The sequence below is a fragment of the Agelaius tricolor genome, unplaced genomic scaffold (assembly GCF_023055355.1).
Source record: "Agelaius tricolor isolate 1412-34295 unplaced genomic scaffold, bAgeTri1.0.p SCAF_100, whole genome shotgun sequence".
Lineage (NCBI taxonomy): Eukaryota > Metazoa > Chordata > Aves > Passeriformes > Icteridae > Agelaius > Agelaius tricolor.
The window spans coordinates 316,001-334,947 of NW_027269360.1; the positions used below are offsets into that span (position 1 = coordinate 316,001).

Consider the following 18,947-nt stretch of genomic DNA (forward strand, 5'->3'; position numbering starts at 1 on the left):
CTGGTCTGGACTGGTCTGAACTGGTCTGGACTGGTCTGAACTGGGAATGACACCAAGAAATATTGAGAAAATAAAGGAAATTTTCACAGATTTTGGGGATTTTTGGGAATTTTCTCATCCAATTTATTCCAAACTTCTTCTGGTTCCAGTTTGGACTGGTCTGAACTGGTTTGAACTGGTCTGAACTGGTCTGGACTGGTCTGAACTGGGAATGGCTCCCAGTTTAATCCAATATCAATGAGAAAATAAAGGAATTTTTCATGGATTTTGGAGATTTTTGGGATTTTTCTCCTCCCATTTATTCCAAACTTCTGCTGGCTCCAGTTTGAACTGGTCTGAACTGGTCTGGACTGGTCTGGACTGGTCTGAACTGGTCTGGACTGGTTTGAACTGGGAATGACACCAAGAAACATTGACAAAATAAAGGAAATTTTCACAAATTTTGAAGATTTTTGGGAATTTTCTCATCCCATTTATCCCAAACTTCTGCTGGCTCCAGTTTGGACTGGTCTGAACTGGTTTGAACTGGTTTGGACTGGTCTGAACTGGTTTGGACTGGTTTGGACTGGGAATGGCTCCCAGTTTAATCCAACATCATTGAGAAAATAAAGGAATTTTTCACGAATTTTTTGGGATTTTCTCATCCAATTTATTCCAAACTTCTGCTGGCTCCAGTTTGGACTGGTTTGAACTGGTTTGAACTGGGAATCACATCAAGAAACATTGAGAAAATCAAGGAAATTTTCATGAATTTTTGAAGATTTTTGGGATTTTTCTCCTCCCATTTATTCCAAACTTCTGGAGGCTCCAGTTTGAACTGGTCTGGACTGGTCTGAACTGGTCTGAACTGGTCTGGACTGGTCTGAACTGGTCTGAACTGGTTTGGACTGGTCTGAACTGGGAATGGCTCCAGTTTAACCCAACATCAATGAGAAAATAAAGGAATTTTCACGAATTTTTGAAGATTTTTGGGATTTTCTCATCCAATTTATTCCAAACTTCTGCTGGCTCCAGTCTGAACTGGTCTGAACTGGTCTGGACTGGGAATGGCTCCCAGTTTAATCCAATATCAATGAGAAAATAAAGGAATTTTTCACAAATTTTGAAGATTTTTGGGAATTTTCTCCTCCCATTTAATTCCAAACTTCTGCTGGCTCCAGTTTGAACTGGTCTGAACTGGTCTGGACTGGTCTGGACTGGTCTGGACTGGTTTGAACTGGTCTGGACTGGTTTGGACTGGTTTGGACTGGGAATCACACCAAGAAACATTGAGAAAATAAAGGAAATTTTCAGGAATTTTTTGGGATTTTTCTCCACCAATTTATTCCAAACTTCTGCTGGCCCCAGTCTGAACTGGTTTGAACTGGTCTGAACTGGTTTTACTGCTCTAAACTGGAAATCACACCAAGAAACATTGAGAAAATAAAGGAAATTTTCACGAATTTTTGGGATTTTTCTCCACCAATTTATTCCAAACTTCTGCTGGCTCCAGTTTGGACTGGTCTGAACTGGTTTGGACTGGTCTGAACTGGTTTGAACTGGGATTGGCTCCCAGTTTAATGCAGTAACAGCAAGAAAATAAAGGAAATTTTCACGAATTTTTGGGATTTTTCTCCTCCAATTTATTCCAAACTTCTGCTGGCTCCAGTTTGAACTGGTCTGAACTGGTCTGGACTGGTTTGAACTGGTCTGGACTGGTTTTACTGTTCTAAACTGGAAATCACACCAAGAAACATTGAGAAAATAAAGGAATTTTTCACGAATTTTTGGGATTTTTCTCCTCCCATTTATTCCAAACTTCTGCTGGCTCCAGTTTGAACTGGTCTGAACTGGTCTGAACTGGTCTGAACTGGGAATCACGCCAAGAAACATTGAGAAAATAAAGGAAATTTTCACAAATTTTTGGGATTTTTCTCCTCCAATTTATTCCAAACTTCTGCTGGCTCCAGTTTGAACTGGTCTGAACTGGTCTGAACTGGTCTGAACTGGTCTGGACTGGGAATCACACCAAGAAACATTGAGAAAATAAAGGAAATTTTCACGAATTTTTGAAGAATTTTGGGAATTTTCTCATCCAATTTATTCCAAACTTCTGCTGGCTCCAGTTTGAACTGGTCTGAACTGGTCTGAGCTGGTCTGAACTGGTTTGAACTGGTCTGAACTGGTTTGGACTGGGAATCACGCCAAGAAACATTGAGAAAATAAAGGAAATTTTCACAAATTTTGAAGATTTTTGGGAATTTTCTCATCCAATTTATTCCAAATTTCTGGAGGCTCCAGTTTGAACTGGTCTGAACTGGTCTGGACTGGTCTGAACTGGTTTGAACTGGTTTGAACTGGGAATGGCTCCAAGAAACAGCAAGAAAATAAAGGAAATTTTCACGAATTTTTGGGATTTTTCTCCACCAATTTATTCCAAACTTCTGCTGGCTCCAGTTTGAACTGGTCTGAACTGGTCTGGACTGGTTTGAACTGGTTTGAACTGGGATTGGCTCCCAGTTTAATCCAATATTAATGAGAAAATAAAGGAAATTTTCACAAATTTTGTGGATTTTTCTCATCCAATTTATTCCAAACTTCTCCTGGCTCCAGTCTGAACTGGTCTGAACTGGTCTGAACTGGTTTGAACTGGTCTGGACTGGATTTTGCTGCCCTCAGGAGTGCAGGAAGCGATTGAAGGCGTTGTAGGCGGACTCGAGGTCGAAGAGCATCTGGCGCACCTGGGAATCGTCCAACTCGTCCGAGGCCGACATCGCGCTGAGCGTCTGCAGCCTGAGCAGGGAAAGGACCCAGATTGGACCCAGAATGCACCAAATATTCCAAAAAAAATTCCCAAAAAATCCACCAAAATTCCACAAAAAAATCCCCCCAAAATTCCCTAAAAAATCTCTCAAAATTCCTTTAAAAATCGCCAAAAATTCCCTAAAACAACGCCTAAAATTCCAAAATAACCCCCTCAAAATTCCCCCAAAAATATCTCAAAATCCCCCAAAATTCCCCCAAAAAATGCCCCAAAATTCCCCAAAAAATGCCCCAAAATTCCCCCCAAAAATCCCTAAAAAATCCCAAAAAAAATCCCCCCAAAGTTCCCCAAAAAAATCCCTCCAAATTCCCTAAAAAATTCGCAAAAATTCCCCAAAAAAATCTCTCAAAATTCCCTAAGAAAATCCCTCAAAAATCCCAAAAAAATCCCCAAAAATTCCCCAAAAAATCTCCCAAAATCCCCCAAAAATTCCCTAGAATTCCCAAAAAAAATCCCCCAAAATTCCCTAAAAACTCCAAAAAAGTTCCCCAAAAAATCACCCCAAAATTCTCTAAGAAAATCCCAAAAAAATTCCCAAAACCCCCCCAAAAAAATCCCCCCAAAATTCCCCAAAAATCCCTCCCAAAAAATCCCCCAAAAATAACTAAAAATTCCCAAAAAATCCCTCAAAATTCCCAAAAAATCCCCAAAATTCCCCCAAAAATCCCCCAAAATTCCCAGGATTTCACTCCCAAACTCCTCCTGCTCAGCGTCTGCAGCCTGAGCAGGGACAGCCCTGGAAAGGACCCAAATTGGACCCAGAATGCACCAAATATTCCAAAAAAAATTCCCAAAAATCCACCAAAATTCCACAAAAAATTCTCCCAAAATTCCCCCAAAAAATCCCTTTAAAATCCCCTAAAATTGCCCCAAAATTCCGCAAAAAATGCCCTAAAATTCCCTCAAAATTCCCTCAAAATTCCCCAAAAAATCCCCCAAAATCCCCCCAAAAATCCCTGAAAATCCCCAAAATTCCCTAAAAATCCCTCAAAATTAAAAAAAAAAATCCCCCAAAATTCCCCAAAAAATCCCCCCAAAATCCAAAAAAAAATCGCCTGAAATTCCCCCCAAAAAATCCCCCCAAAATTCCCAAAAAAATCCCTCAAAATTCTCCCAAAAATGCTCCAAAATTCCCCAAAACTTCCTCCAAAAAATCCCCCAAGTTCCCTAAAAATCCCCCAAAATTCCCAAAAAAAATCCCCAAAATATCCCTCCAAATTCCCTAAAAAATTCGCAAAAAATCCCCCAAAAAAATCTCTCAAAATTCCCTAAGAAAATCCCTCAAAATTCCCAAAAATCGCCTAGAAATTCCCCCCAAAATTCCCCCCAAAATTCCCCAAAAAATTCCCCCAAAATTCCCTAAAAAATCCCTCAAAATTCCTTAAAAAATCCCCCAAAAATTCCCCCAAAAAATCCCCCGAGTTCCCTAAAAAATCCCCCAAAATTCCAAAAAGAAATTGAACAAAATCCCAAAAAGATCCCCCTAAAAATGCCTAGAAAATCCCTCAAAATCCACAAAAAAATCCCCAAAAATTCCCCAAAAAATCTCTCAAAATTCCCTAAAAATGCCCCCAAAAAAATCCCCCGAAATTCCCTAAAAAATCGACAAAAATTCCCAAAAAATTCCCCAAACCAACACCAAAATTCCCCAAAAAATCCCTCACAATTCCAAAAAAAAATCTCCCAAAATTCCCTAAAAAATCCCCAAAAAATTCCCTCAAAAAACGCCTAAAATTAAAAAAAAAACAACACTCAAAATTCCCAAAAAATTCCCCAGAAAATACCTCAAAAAATCCCCCCAAAAATCCCCCAAAATTCCCTGAAAATCCAAAAAAATCCCCTAAAAATCCCCCAAAATTCCCCAAAAATTCCCTTAAAAATCACTCAAAATTCCCAGAATTTCACTCCCAAACAGCCCAGGAAAGGCCCCAGATTGGACCCAGAATTCACCAAATATTCCAAAAAAAATTCCCAAAAAATCCCTCAAAATTCCACAAAAAATTCTCCCAAAATTCCCCAAAAAAATCCCTTAAAAATCCCCTAAAATTGCCCCAAAATTCCGCAAAAAATGCCCTAAAATTCCCTCAAAATTCCCAAAAGAATCCCCTCAAAATCCCCCCAAAAATCCCCCAAAAATGCCCTAAAAAATCCCTCAAAATTCCCTAAAAAATCTGTCAAAATACCCCAAAAAGAGCCCCAAAATTCCCCACAAAACTGCTAAAAAATCCCTCAAAATTCCAAAAAAAAAAGCCCCAAAGTTCCCAAAAAATCCCAAAAATTCCTTAAAATTCCCTAAAAATCCCAAAAAAATCCCCTAAAAATCCCCCCAAATTCCCCACAAAAATCCCCCAAAAAATCCCCCAAAATTCCCCAAAAATCCCCCCAAAAATTCCCTTAAAAATCACTCAAAATTCCCCCAAAATTCCCTCAAAAATCCCCCAAAATTCCACAAAAAAATCTCCCAGAATTCCCTAAAAAATCCCCCAAATTCCCAGAATTTCACTCCCAAACAGCCCAGGAAAGGCCCCAGATTGGATCCAGAATTCACCAAATATCCCCCAAAAAATCCCTCAAAATTCCACAAAAAATTCTCCCAAAATTCCCTAAAAAATCCCTCAAAATTCCTTTAAAAAATCACCAAAAATTCCCTAAAACAACGCCTAAAATTCCAAAAAAAACCCCTCAAAATTCCCCCAAAAAATGCCCCAAAATCCCCCAAGAAAATCCACCCAAAATTCCCAAAAAAATCCCCCAAAAAATCCCACAAAAATGCCCCCAAAATTCAAAAAAAATTCCCCCCAAAATTCCCTTAAAAATCACTCAAAATTCCCCCAAAATTCCAAAAAAAATCCCCCCAAAAATCCCAAAAAATCGCCTGAAATTCCCCCCAAAAAATCCCCCTAAAATTCCCAAAAAATCCCCAAAATTCCCCCCAAAATTCCCCCAAAAATGCTCCAAAATTCCCCAAAACTTCCTCCAAAAAATCCCCCAAGTTCCCTAAAAATCCCCCAAAATTCCCAAAAAAAATCCCCAAAAAATCCCTCCAAATTCCCTAAAAAGTTCCCAAAAATTCCCCCAAAAATCTCTCAACATTCCCTAAGAAAATCCCTCAAAATTCCCAAAAAATTGCCTGAAATTCCCCCCAAAATTCCCCCCAAAATTCCACAAAAAATCCCTCAAAATTCCTTAAAAAATCCCCCAAAAATTCCCCCAAAAAATCCCCCGAGTTCCCTAAAAAATCCCCCAAAATTCCAAAAAAATTGAACAAAATCCCAAAAAGATCCCCCTAAAATTGCCTAGAAAATCCCTCAAAATCCACAAAAAAATCCCCAAAAATTCCCCAAAAAATCTCTCAAAATTCCCTAAAAATGCCTCCAAAAAATCCCCCGGAATTCCCTAAAAAATCGACAAAAATTCCCAAAAAATTCCCCAAAAAATCCCCAAAATTCCCCAAAAAAATCTCCCAAAATCCCCCAAAAATTCCCTAGAATTCGCTAAAAAATCCCCCAAAATCCCCAAAAAGTTCCCCCAAAAATCCCACAAAATGCCCCAAAAAATCCCTCTAAAATTGCCTAAAAAATCCCTCAAAATCCACAAAAAATCCCACAAAATTCCACAAAAAATCCCTCAAAATTCCTAAAAAAAAGCCCCAAAGTTCCCAAAATAATCCCAAAAATTCCCCCAAAAATCCCCCCAAATTCCCCAAAAAAATCCCCCAAAATCCCAAAAAAATGCCCCAAAATTCCCCAAAAATTCCCCCAAAACTCCCCCAAAATTCCCTTAAAAATCACTCAAAATTCCCCCAAAATTCCCTAAAAAATCCCCCAAAGTTCCCTAAAAACTCCCCCAAAAATCCCTCAAATCCCCCCAAAATGCCCTAAAAAATCCCTCAAAATTCCCTAAAAAATCTCCCCAAAATTCCCAAAAAAAAACCCCAAAATTCCTAAACAATCCCCCAAATTCCCAAAAAAATCCCCAAGATTCCCAAAAAAATCCCCCAAAAATTCAAAAAAAAATCCACCCAAAATGCCGTAAAAATCCCTCAAAATTCCAAAAAAAAAAATCCCCCCAAATTCCCTAAAAAATCCCCAAAATTCCCCAAAAAATCCCTCGAAATTCCAAAAAAAATCCCCAAAAATTCCCCAAATAAATCCCCCCAAATTTCAGGCAATTAACAAAACAATTCCCGAAAATCTTCCCAAAATTTTCCAGAAAATTGCAGAAAAAATTGAAAAAAAAAAAATTTCCCAAATTTTACCAATATTCTTGAACAAAAATTATGAAACATTTACTGAAAATTCTGAAAAATTCCCAGAAAATTCCTCAAAAAATGCCTCAAAATTCACAAAAAAACCCCCAAAATTTCCTCAAAAATCCCCTAAAAAATCCTGGAAACATACTTAATATACCATGAAAAATTTGAAAATTTTTTTTAAAAAATCCCAAAAAAATTCTCCAAAATCTTCCCACAATTCCACCCAAAAAATTCCCCAAATTCCCCAAAAATTTTCCCTCAAAATTCTCCAAAAAAATTCCAAGGGGAAGCCATGAGGCCTTGTGAGGTAGGCCCAGGGGAAGCCATGGGGCCTGGTGAGGTAGGCCCAGGTGGAGCCATGAGGCCCAGTAGGCCCAGGAGAAATCATGGGGCTGGGTGAGGTAGGCCCAGGTTAAGAAGCCATCGGGCCTGATGAGGTAGGCCCAGGGAAAGCCATGGGGCCCAGTGAGGTCGGCCCAGGGGAAGCCATGAGGCCCAGTAGGCCCAGGGGAAGCCATTGAGGCCCAGTAGGCCCCGGGGAAGCCATGAGGCCTGGTGAGGTAGGCCCAAAGGAAGCCATGGGGTCGGGTGAGGTAGGCCCAGGGGAAGCCGTGAGGCCCAGTGAGGTAGGCCCAGGGGAAGCCATGGGGCCGGGTGAGGTAGGCCCAGGGGAAGCCATGGGGCCAGGTGAGGTAGGCCCAGGGGAAGCCATGGGGTTGGGTGAGGTAGGCCCAGGGGAAGCCATGGGGCCGGGTGAGGTAGGCCCAGGGGAAGCCATGGGGCCGGGTGAGGTAGGCCCAGGGGAAGAAGCCATGGGGCCCAGTAGGCCCAGGGGAAGAAGCCATGGGGCCGGGTGAGGTAGGCCCAGGGGAAGCCATGAATCCCAGTAGGTCCAGGGGAAGCCATGAGGCCCAGTAGGCCCAGAGGAAGTCATGGGGCCTGGTGAGGTAGGCCCAGGGGAAGAAGCCATGGGGCTGGGTGAGGTAGGCCCAGGGGAAGCCATGAGGCCCAGTAGGCCCAGGGGAATCCATGGGGCCTGGTGAGGTAGGCCCAGGGGAAGAAGCCATGGGGCTGGGTGAGGTAGGCCCAGGGGAAGCCATGGGGCCCAGTAGGCCCAGGGGAAGCCATGAGTCCCAGTAGGCCCAGGAGAAGCCATGGGGCCGCATGAGGTAGGCCCAGGGGAAGCCATGGGGTCCGGTGAGGTAGGCCCAGGGGAAGAAGCCATGGGGCCGGGTGAGGTAGGCCCAGGGGAAGAAGCCATGAGGCCCAGTAGGCCCAGGGGAAGCCATGGGGCCCAATAGGCCCAGCGGAAGCCATGAGGCCCAGTAGGCCCAGGGGAAGAAGCCATGAGGCCCAGGGGAAGCCATGGGGCCCAGTAGGCCCAGGGGAAGAAGCCATGAGGCCCAGTAGGCCCAGGGGAAGCCATGGGGCCCAGTAGGCCCTGGGGAAGCCATGAGGCCCAGTAGGCCCCGGGGAAGCCATGAGGGATTTATTGTATTGGGAATTTGGTGGGGAGGAGGAGGAGATGGATTTGTGGGGTTTTCATTTTCCTTGTGTGTTTTTTTTTCTCCTCTCCCTTTCCCTTGTGGTTTTGTTAATAAATTTTTTCTTTTTTCCTAAGTGGGAGCTTTGCTTTGCTTGTTCCTGGTCGCATCTCACAGCAGAAACCAGGGAGAGGGTATTGGGGACACTGGAAATTGTGTCAGTGTCAAACCATGACAACCCCCAAATTCCCCCAAAAAATCCTCCAAAATTCCCAAAAAAATTCCCCAAAATACCCCAAAAAATCCCCCCAAATTCCCTAAAAAATCCCTCAAAATTCCCTAAAAAAATACCTCAAAATTTGCAAACCCCCCTCCCAAAATCCCCAAATATTCCTCAAAATTCCCTAAAAAAAATCCTCAGAATTAAAGAAAATCCATCCAAAAAATTCCCAAAAATCCCTCAAAAATCCCCAAAATATCCCACCAAAAAGTCCCACAAAATTCCCAAAAAAATCCCAAAAAATCCCCAAAATTCCACAAAAACCCCCAAAATTCCCTAAAAAATTTCCCAAATGTCCTTTAAAATCCCTCAAAATTCCAAAGAAATTCCCCAAAAAATTCCCAAAATTCCCCCAAAAATCCCCCCCAAAAAATCCCAAAATCTCTCCAAAATTCCCCAAAAAATCCCCAAAATTCCCAAAAAAATCCCTCAAAATTCCCCAAAAAAATCCCCCCGAATTCCAAAAAAAATCCTCCAAAATTCCTAAAAAAATCCCTCAAATTCCCAAAAAAAAATCTGTAAAAAATCCCTCAAAATTCCGTAAAAAATCTCTCTAAATTCCCTAAAACATCCCCCAAATTCCCTAAAAAATTCCCCTAAAAATCCCCCAAAATTCCCCAAAAAAATCCCCCAAAATTTGCAAAAAAAATTCCCAAAAAATCCCCCCAAAAAATCCCCAAAATTCCACAAAAACCCCACAAAATTCCCAAAAAATCTGCCAAAATTCCTAAAAAAATTTCCCAAAAATTCCCCAAAATTTCCCAAAAAATCCCCCAAAATTCCCCAAAATATCCCCCAAAATTCCCCAAAAAATCCCCCAAAATCCCCCCAAAATTCCCTAAAAAATCCCTAAAAATCCTGTTAAAAATCCCCAAAAATCAACAAAAATTGTAAAAAAACCCCCCCAAAAATCCCCAAATTCCTCCCAAAAATCCCCAAATCCCCTCAAATGGCCCCAAAATCCCAAAATTTGGGGAAATTTGGGTTTTTTTGGGTTCCTCACCACAAATTCACTTTTTGGCGTCCCTCGAAGTCGGGGGGCAGGGAGCTCATCCTGGTCATCGTCTCCATCAGCTCCCGCAGGTCCGGCTGGATCTGGAAATGACAAAAAATTCGGGAATTTTGGGTAAATTTGGGGAATTTTGGGCAAATTTGGGATTTTTGGGAATTTTTGGGGAAATTTTGGGAGGGGTTTGGGGCTTTTTTGGGGATTTTTTGAGGGATTTCTGGGGATTTTTAGGGTTTTTTTTGTGAATTTTGGCGGATTTTTTGAGGATTTTTGGGGATTTTTTAAGGGAATTTTTTGGGGATTTTTAGGGAATTTTTAGGGAATTTTGGGGGGAAATTTGGGGAATTTTTGGGGATTTTTTTTTTTTGAATTTTTAGGGATTTTTTGGGGGATTTTTGGGGGATTTTGGCGATTTTTTTAAGGAATTTTGGGGATTTTTTAGGGAATTATTTAGGGATTTTTTGGGCAATTTTGGGGGATTTTTGGGGCAATTTTGAGGGATTTTTTTTGAGGAATTTTGGGGATTTTTTGCGGAATTTTGGGGATTTTTTTGTGAATTTTGGGGACTTTTTTTGCAAATTTTGAGGATTTTTTTAGGGAATTTTTGAGGATTTTTTGGGGATTTTTTTGGGATTTTTTTGCAAATTTTGAGGAATTTTTTGGGGAATTTTTGGGATTTTTCTGCAAATTTTTTAGGGAATTTTTAGGGATTTTTGGGGGATTTTTTGGGGAATTTTTAGGGGATTTTTGGGGGATTTGGCAGAGTCATCGTCTCCATCAGCTCCCGCAGGTCCAGCTGGATCTGGAAATTCCAGAAATTTCAGCAATTTTGGGGAATTTTGGGCAATTTTGGGAAATTTTAGGATTTTTGGGAATTTTTGGGGAAATTTTGGGGGGGGTTTGGGGATTTTTGGGGATTTTTCTGAGAATTTTTAGGGATTTTTGGGGGGATTTTGAGGGGTTTTAGGAAGGTTTTAAGGATTTTTTGGGATTTTTTTGGGAAATTTTTTGGGGAATTTTTTGGGAATTTTGGGGGAATTTTTTTAGGGAATTTTTGCAGATTTTTTAGGGAATTTTGGGGATTTTTTTGAGGATTTTTTGGAGAATTTTTAGGGGATTTTTAGGGGATTTTTTGGGCACTGGCAGGGAGCTCATCCTGGTCATCGTCTCCAGCAGCTCCTGCAGCTCCGGCTGGATCTGCAAATTCCAGAAATTTGGGGAATTTTGGGCAAATTTGGGCAATTTTGGGCAAATTTAGGATTTTTGGGAATTTTTTGGGGAATTTTTGGGGAATTTTTGGGTAATTTTAGGGGGGATTTGGGGCTTTTTTGAGGATTTTTAGAGGGATTTTTGAGACTTTTTGGGGATTTTTGGAGAATTTTTTGGGAATTTTTGGGGGAATTTTGTGGAATTTTGTGGGATTTTTTGGGGATTTTTTGGGGATTTTTTTGCAAATTTTGGGGAATTTTTTGGAATTTTTGGGGATTTTTTTTTGAATTTTTAGGGATTTTTTGGGGGATTTTTGGGGGATTTTGGCGATTTTTTAAAGGAATTTTGGGGATTTTTTTAGGGGATTTTTTGGGGAATTTTGGGGATTTTTTGGGTAATATTGGAGAATTTTTAAGGATTTTTTGGGGATTTTTGGGGAATTCTGTGGGATTTTTTGAGGAATTTTTGGAATTTTAGGAGATTTTCTGGGAATTTTTAGGGAATTTTTGAGGAATTTTGGGGGGATTTTTTGGGGATTTTTTAGGGAATTTTTGGGGAATTTTTAGGCAAATTATGGAGAATTTTTGGGGATTTTTTGGGGAATTTTGGGGAATTTTTTAGGAATTTTGGGGATTTTTTTCAGGAATTTTTGAGGAATTTTTTGAGGAATTTTAGGTGATTTTTTAGGCAAATTTTGAGGATTTTTAGGGAATTTTTAGGGGATTTTTGGGGGATTTTTTGGGCACTGGCAGGGAGCTCATCCTGGTCATCGTCTCCATCAGCTCCCGCAGGTCCGGCTGCATCTGGAAATTCCAGAAATTTCCACAATTTTGGGCAAATTTGGGCAATTTTGGGAAATTTAGGATTTTTGGGAATTTTTGGGAATTTTTTGGGGAATTTTTGGGGAATTTTGGGGTAATTTTAGGGGGGATTTGGGGCTTTTTTGAGGATTTTTAGAGGGATTTTTGAGACTTTTTGGGGATTTTTTGAGGATTTTTTGGAGGACTTTTTGGGAATTTTTGAGGAATTTTGGGGATTTTTTTGGGAAATTTTTGGGGATTTTTGGGGGAATGTTGAGGAATTCTGGGGATTTTTTGGGGGATTTTTTAAGGGAATTTTGGGGTTTTTTTGGGAATTTTTCGGGAAATTTTGGGGGAAATTTGGGGAACTTTTTAGAATTTTTGGGGATTTTTTCAAGAATTTTTGTGGATTTTTTGGGGAGAATTTTGGGGATTTTTTTGCAAATTTTGAGGAATTTTGGGGATTTTTTTAGGGAATTTTTAGGGATTTTTTGGGAATTTTTTGGAGAATTTTTTAGGAATTTTGGGGATTTTTTGGGGAATTTTTGGTACTTTTTGGGGAATTTTTTCAGGAAATTTTGGGATTTTTTTTGTATTTTTGAGGAATTTTTGGGGGGAATTTTGAGGATTGTTTGGGGAATTTTGGGGATTTTTTTGGGGAATTTTTAGGGATTTTTTGGGGCAATTTTGGGGCAATTTTAGAGGGGTTTTGGGGCTTTTTGGGGGATTTTTGGGGATTTTTTTGGGAATTTTTAGGGGATTTTTTGTGGAATTTTGGGGATTTTTTTGTGAATTTTGGGGCATTTTGGGGATTTTTTTTGCGAATTTTTAGGGATATTTTTGGGGAATTTTGAGGAATTTTTAGAGATTTGTTTGGGGAATTTTTGGGGAATTTTGTGGGATTTTTTAGGGAATTTTGTGGGATTTTTTGGGGAATTTTTGGAATTTTTGGGGATTTTTTTGCGAATTTTTAGGGATTTTTTGGGGAATTTTGAGGAATTTTTAGAGATTTGTTTGGGGAATTTTTTAGGGAATTTTGAGTGATTTTTTTGGGGAAATTTTGGGGCAATTTTTAGGGGAAGTTTGGGGATTTTTAGAGGGATTTTTTTGGGGAATTTTGTGGGATTTTTTAGGGATTTTTTTTGGGAATTTTTGGGATTTTTTTGCAAAATTTTTAGGGAATTTTTAGGGATTTTTGGGGGATTTTTTGGGCACTGGCAGGGAGCTCATCCTGGTCATCGTCTCCAGCAGCTCCCGCAGGTCCGGCTGCATCTGGAATTGCCAAAAATTTGGGGAATTTTGGGCAAATTTGGGCATTTGGGGATTTTTTGGGAATTTTTGGGGAATTTTTGGTGCAATTTTAGTGGGGTTTTGGGGCTTTTTTGGGGATTTTTGGGGATTTTTTTGAGGAATTTTAGGGATTTTTGGGCAAATTTTGAGGGATTTTTTGAGGATTGTTGGGGATTTTTTAAGGGAATTTTGGGGGGAATTTTGGGGGATTTTTTTGCTAATTTTGAGGAATTTTTAGGGGAATTTTGGAGGATTTTTGGGGGGATTTTTTGGGAAATTTTGGAGGATTTTTTTGAATTTTGTGGGATTTTTTCAGGAATTTTTGAGGATTTTTTTAAGGAATTTTTTTGAATTTTTGAGGAATTTTTTAGGGAATTTTTAGGGATTTTTTGGGGAATTTTAGGGGATTTTTGGGGGAATTTTGAGGAATTTTTTTGGGGAATTCTGGGGGAATTTTGGGGGATTTTTGGGGGTTTTAGGGGATTATTTTGGGAATTTTTGGGAAATTTTGCCAGATTTTTTTGGCGATTTTTTGGGAATTTTGGGGGAATTTTTGGGGAATTTTTTGTGGGATTTTTTTGTGGGGGATTTTTTAGGGGGGATTTTTTGGGAATTTTTTAGGGAATTTTTGAAAAATTTTGGGAATTTTTGGGGAAATTTGGGGAAATTTTTGGAACTTGAGGGGGTTTTTTTAGGAATTTTGGGGATTTTTTTGGGAATTTTAGGGGAATTTTGGGGGAATTTTGGGGGATTTTTTGGGGAATTTTAGGGAATTTTTGGGGGAATTTTGAGGAATTTTTTTGGGGAATTTTGGCAGATTTTTTCGGGTATTTTGGGGAATTTTTGGGGGGAAGTTTGGGGGATTTTTTGGGGAATTTTAGGGGAATATTTAGGGAATTTTGGGGAAATTTTGCCGGGTTTTTTTGGCGATTTTTTGGGAATTTTGAGGGAATTTGGGGGGGGATTTTTTGGGGGATTTTTTGTGGGATTTTTGGGGATTTTTTTGAGGGATTTTTTGGAATTTTTGGGAAATTTTAGAGGAATTTTGGGGGGATTTTTGTGGGAATTTTGAGTGATTTTTTGGGGGATTTTTGGGGAATATTTAGGGAATTTTGAGGGATTTTTTGGGAATTTTTGGGGATTTTTTTGAGGGATTTTTTGGAATTTTTGGGAAATTTTAGAGGAATTTTTGGGCGATTTTAGGGGAAATTTTGGGGGGATTTTTTGGGGGAATTTTTGGTGAATTATTTGAGGGATTTTTGGGGAATTTTTTGGGGATTTTTGGGGAATTTTTGGGAATGTTGTGGTTCCCACCTCGTCCATGGCGCGGATCTCCAGGCGCAGTTTGTCCATGACTGTGATGAAAAGCTGAAAAAATTCCAAAAGAAATTTGGGATCAGCCCCAGCCCAAAGGCCACAAAAATCAAAGGAAATCCCCCCAAAAATCCCCAAAAAATCAAAATAAATCCCCCCAAAAATCCTCAAACAAATCAAAATAAATCCCCCAAAAAATTCCCAAAATCCCCCAAAAAATCAAAATAAATTCCTAAAAAATTCCCAAAAAATCGCCCAAAAAATCAAAATAAATCCCCCCAAAAATTCCAAAAAAATCCCCAAAAATGTCTCCAATAATCTCCCAAAAATACAAAAAAAACCAAAAAAACAAAATCAACAAACACAGCCCAGAAATAAAAAATTCCCCCCAAAAATCCAAAACAATTCCAAAGAAATTCTCAAAAAATCACAAAAAAATTTCCAAAAATCCTCAAAAATCCTCAAAAAATCACAAAAAAAAAATTTCCAAAAAAAAAAAAAATCACAAATAAAATCCAAACATCCCCAAAAAATCACAAAAAATCCCCCAAAAAATCCCCCAAAAATCACAAAAAAACCCAAAAAATCCCCCAAAATCCTCAAAAAATTCACAAATAAAATCCAAAAAACACCCAAAAAAACCCCCACAAAAAATCCAAAAAATCCCCAAAAAATCCTTGAAAAATCACCAAAAAACTCAAAAATATCTCAAAAAATCAAAAAAAATCCCCAAAAATCCTCAAAAAAATCACCAAAAAAAATTTAAAATCCCCAAAAATCCTCAAAAAACCACCAAAAAATCAAAAATAAAATCCAAAATATGCCCAAAAAATCACAAAAAAAATTTTAAAAAATCCACAAAAATCCTCAAAAATCCTCCAAAAATCATCAAAACAATCCAAAAAATCACCAAAAATCCTCAAAAAGTCAGAAAAAAATCCCCAAAAAATCCAAAAAATACCCACAAATCCTCAAAAAATCACAAAAAAATCTAAAAAATCCCCAAAAATCACAAAAAAACCCCACAAAAATTAAAAAAATTCCCCAAAAATCATAAAAAATCCCAAATAATTCAAAAAATTTCTCCAAAAATCCCTAAAAAATCCTCCAAAAATCCTCAAAAAATCCCCAAAAAATCACAAAAAACCCAAAAAATCCTCAAAAATCCTCAAAATATCACCAAAAAAATCACAAAAAAATCCAGAAAATCCCCCAAAAAATCACAAAAAATCCTCAAAAAAAATCACAAATAAAATCAAAAAAATGCCCCAAAAAATGCCCCAAAAATCATAAAAAAATTTTAAAAAATCACAAAAAATCCCCAAAAATCCTCAAAGAAACCCCAAAAAATCACAAAAAATCCCTAAAAAAAAATCCCCAAAAAAATCACAAAAATCACAAAAAATTCCAAAAAAATTCCCCAAAAATCACCAAAAAATGACAAAAAAAATTTCCAAAAAATTCCCCAAAATCCTCAAAAAATCACAAAAAGTCCAAAAAACACCTAAAAAAACCCCACAAAAAATCCCAAAAATCCCCAAAAAATCTCCCCAAAAAATCCCCCAAAAATCAAAATAAATCCCCCCAAAAATTCCCAAAAATCATAAAAAATCTCCCCAAAAATACCACCCCAAAAAAACCCAAAAAAACCAAAACCAACAAACACAGCCCAGAAATAAAAAATTCCCCCCAAAAATCCAAAACAATTCCAAAGAAATTCTCAAAAAAAACCACAAAAAAATTTCCAAAAAATCCTCAAAAATCCTCAAAAAAATCCCCAAAAAAAATCACAAAAAAATCCAAAAAATACCAAAAAAATCACAAAAAAAATCACAAAAAAAATCCCCAAAAAATCCTCAAAAAATCACAAAAAAATCACAAAAAAAATCCAGAAAATCCCCAAAAAATCACAAAAAAATCCTCAAAACATCACAAATAAATCCAAAAAATGCCCCAAAAAATGCCCCAAAAATCATTAAAAAATCACAAAAAAATCCCCAAAAATCCCCAAAAATCTCAAAGAAACCCCAAAAAATCACAAAAAAAATCCCAAAAAATAAAAAATCCCCAAAAATTCTCAAAAAACCACAAAAAAATCACAAAAAAATTCCAAAAAAATTCCCCAAAAATCACCAAAAAATGACAAAAAAAATTTCCAAAAAATTCCCCAAAATCCTCAAAAAATCACAAAAATCCATAAAACACCCAAAAAAAACCCCACAAAAAATTCCCAAAAATCCCCAAAAATTCTCAAAAAAATCAATAAAAAAATCAAAAATATTTCCAAAAAATCACAAAAAAATCCCCAAAAAATAAAAAAAATCCAAAAAAAGTCCTCAAAAAATCACCAAAAAAAAATTTTAAAAATCCTCCAAAAAAATCAAAAAAATCTCCAAAAATCACAAAAAAATCACCAAAAAAAATCAAAAAAATCACAAAAAAATCACTAAAAAAATTTAAAAGTCCTCAAAAAATCCCAAAAAATCCCCCCAAAAAAATCACAAAAAAATCCCAAAAAAATCCACAAAAACCACAAAAATATCACAAAAAATCCCCCAAAAGCCCCAAAAAAATCACAAAAAATCAAAAAAAATCCAAAAAAATCCCCAAAAAATCACAAAAAAATCCTCAAAAAATCACAAATAAAATCCAAAAAATGCCCCAAAAAATGCCCCAAAAATCATTAAAAAATCACAAAAAAATCACAAAAAAATCCCCAAAATCCTCAAAGAAACCCCAAAAAATTCTAAAAAAATCCCCAAAAAATCACAAAAAAAATCCAAAAAATCCTAAAAAATCCCCCCAAAAAATCCCCAAAAAATCACCAAAAAATCACCAAAAAATCACAAAAAAATCCAAAAAATGCCCCCAAAATCCTCAAAAAATCCCCCCAAAAATTCCCAAAAAAATCCAAAAAATCCCCCAAAATATCACAAAAAAAATTTTAAAAAATCCCCAAAAATCCTCAAAAAATCACAAAAAAAATTCCAAAAAAAAAATCCCCAAAAAATCCCCAAAAAATCCCAAAAAATCCCCAAAAATCCTCAAAAAAATCACAAAAAATTCTAAAAAAACAACAAAAAAATTTTAAAAAATCCTCAATAAAATCCAAACAATCCTCATAAAATCCAAAAAAATCCCCAAAAAATCCCCCAAAAATCCAAAATAAATCACAAAAAATCCCCGAAAATCCTCAAAAAAATCTCAAATAAAATCCAAAAAGTGCCCCAAAAAATTCCCAAAAAATCACCAAAAAAAATCACAAAATGCCCCAAAAATCACCAAAAAAATCACAAAAATCCTCAAAAAAACCCCAAAAAAATCACCAAAAATCATCAAAAAAATCACAAAAAATCCAAAAAAAATCCCCCAAAAATCACAAAAAAATCCAAAAAAAATCCAAAAAAAATCACAAATAAAATCCAAAAAGTGCCCCAAAAAATCACAAAAAAAATCACAAAAATCCGCCAAAAATCACAAAAAATTCCAAAAATCCTCAAAAGAAAAAACCAAAAAAATCCCCAAAAATCATCCAAAAAATCACAAAAAAATAAAAAAAAAATCCTCAAAAAATCACCAAAAATTTTTAAAAAATCCTCAAAAATCCTCAAAAAAATCAAAAAAATCTCCAAAAATCACAAAAAAATCCCCAAAAATCCTCAAAAAAAACCCCCCAGAAAATCACCCAAAAATCCCAAAAATCCTCCAAAAAATCACCAAAAAAATCACAAAAAATCCTCAAAAAAACCCAAAAAAAATCACCAAAAAATCAGAAAAAAATCACAAAAAAATCCAAAAAAAATCCCCCAAAAATCACACAAAAACCCAAAAAAAATCCCTAAAAAATCACCCAAAAAAAATCCAAAAAATTCCCAAAAATCCCCAAACTCCCCAGCTCATTCCACCACCCCAAAATTGCCCAAAATTGCCCAAAATTGCCCAAATTTTCCGGAAATTGCCCATTTTTGGTGCTTACAGAGACGATGTCGGCGATGCAGCGATTGAGGGTCCCAAAGAAATCCCAAAAAAATCACCAAAAAATCCCCAAAAATCATAAAAAAATCACAAAAAAAATCCAAAAAATTCTCAAAAAATCACAAAAAAAATCACAAAAAATCCAAAAAATCCTCAAAAAAACCCAAAAAAATCACCAAAAAATCACAAAAAAAAAATCCAAAAAATCCCCAAAATTCCTCAAAAAATCCCCCAAAAATCACAAAAAAAATCACAAAAAATCCCCGAAAAATCCTCAAAAAATCACAAATAAAATCCAACACGTGCCCCAAAAAATGCCCCAAAAATCACAAAAAAAATCACAAAAATCCTCAAAAAACCCCAAAAAAATCACCAAAAAAATCAGAAAAAAATCCAAAAAAAATCCCCCAAAAATCACACAAAAATCCAAAAAAATCCCCAAAAAATCACCCAAAAAAAATCCAAAAAATCCCCAAAAAATCCCCAACCCCCCCAAATCCTCCAACCACCCCAAAATTGCCCAAAATT

The 18,947-nt window shown here is 37.1% G+C and overlaps 1 protein-coding gene across 7 annotated transcripts in view; it reads right to left on the bottom strand.

The window, feature by feature from the left end:
• Positions 1-2,540: 2,540 nt before the first annotated feature.
• Positions 2,541-18,947, bottom strand: part of VPS28 (VPS28 subunit of ESCRT-I) — a 34,084-nt gene continuing 17,677 nt past the window's right edge. The window contains exons 7-9 of one of the 7 annotated variants that reach the window (XM_071419123.1): positions 14,445-14,498; positions 9,826-9,917; positions 2,541-2,772 (exon numbers count right to left, since the gene is read on the bottom strand). In XM_071419123.1, the coding sequence (XP_071275224.1) occupies positions 2,655-2,772; positions 9,826-9,917; positions 14,445-14,498 (264 nt within the window). In that variant the 3' untranslated portion in view covers positions 2,541-2,654. Of the gene's footprint in view, positions 2,773-3,414; positions 3,524-9,825; positions 9,918-10,718; positions 11,029-11,360; positions 11,844-12,970; positions 13,113-14,444; positions 14,499-18,947 lie in introns of those variants that run through there. The other 6 variants (XM_071419124.1, XM_071419125.1, XM_071419127.1 and 3 more) reach the window with 6 other exon arrangements.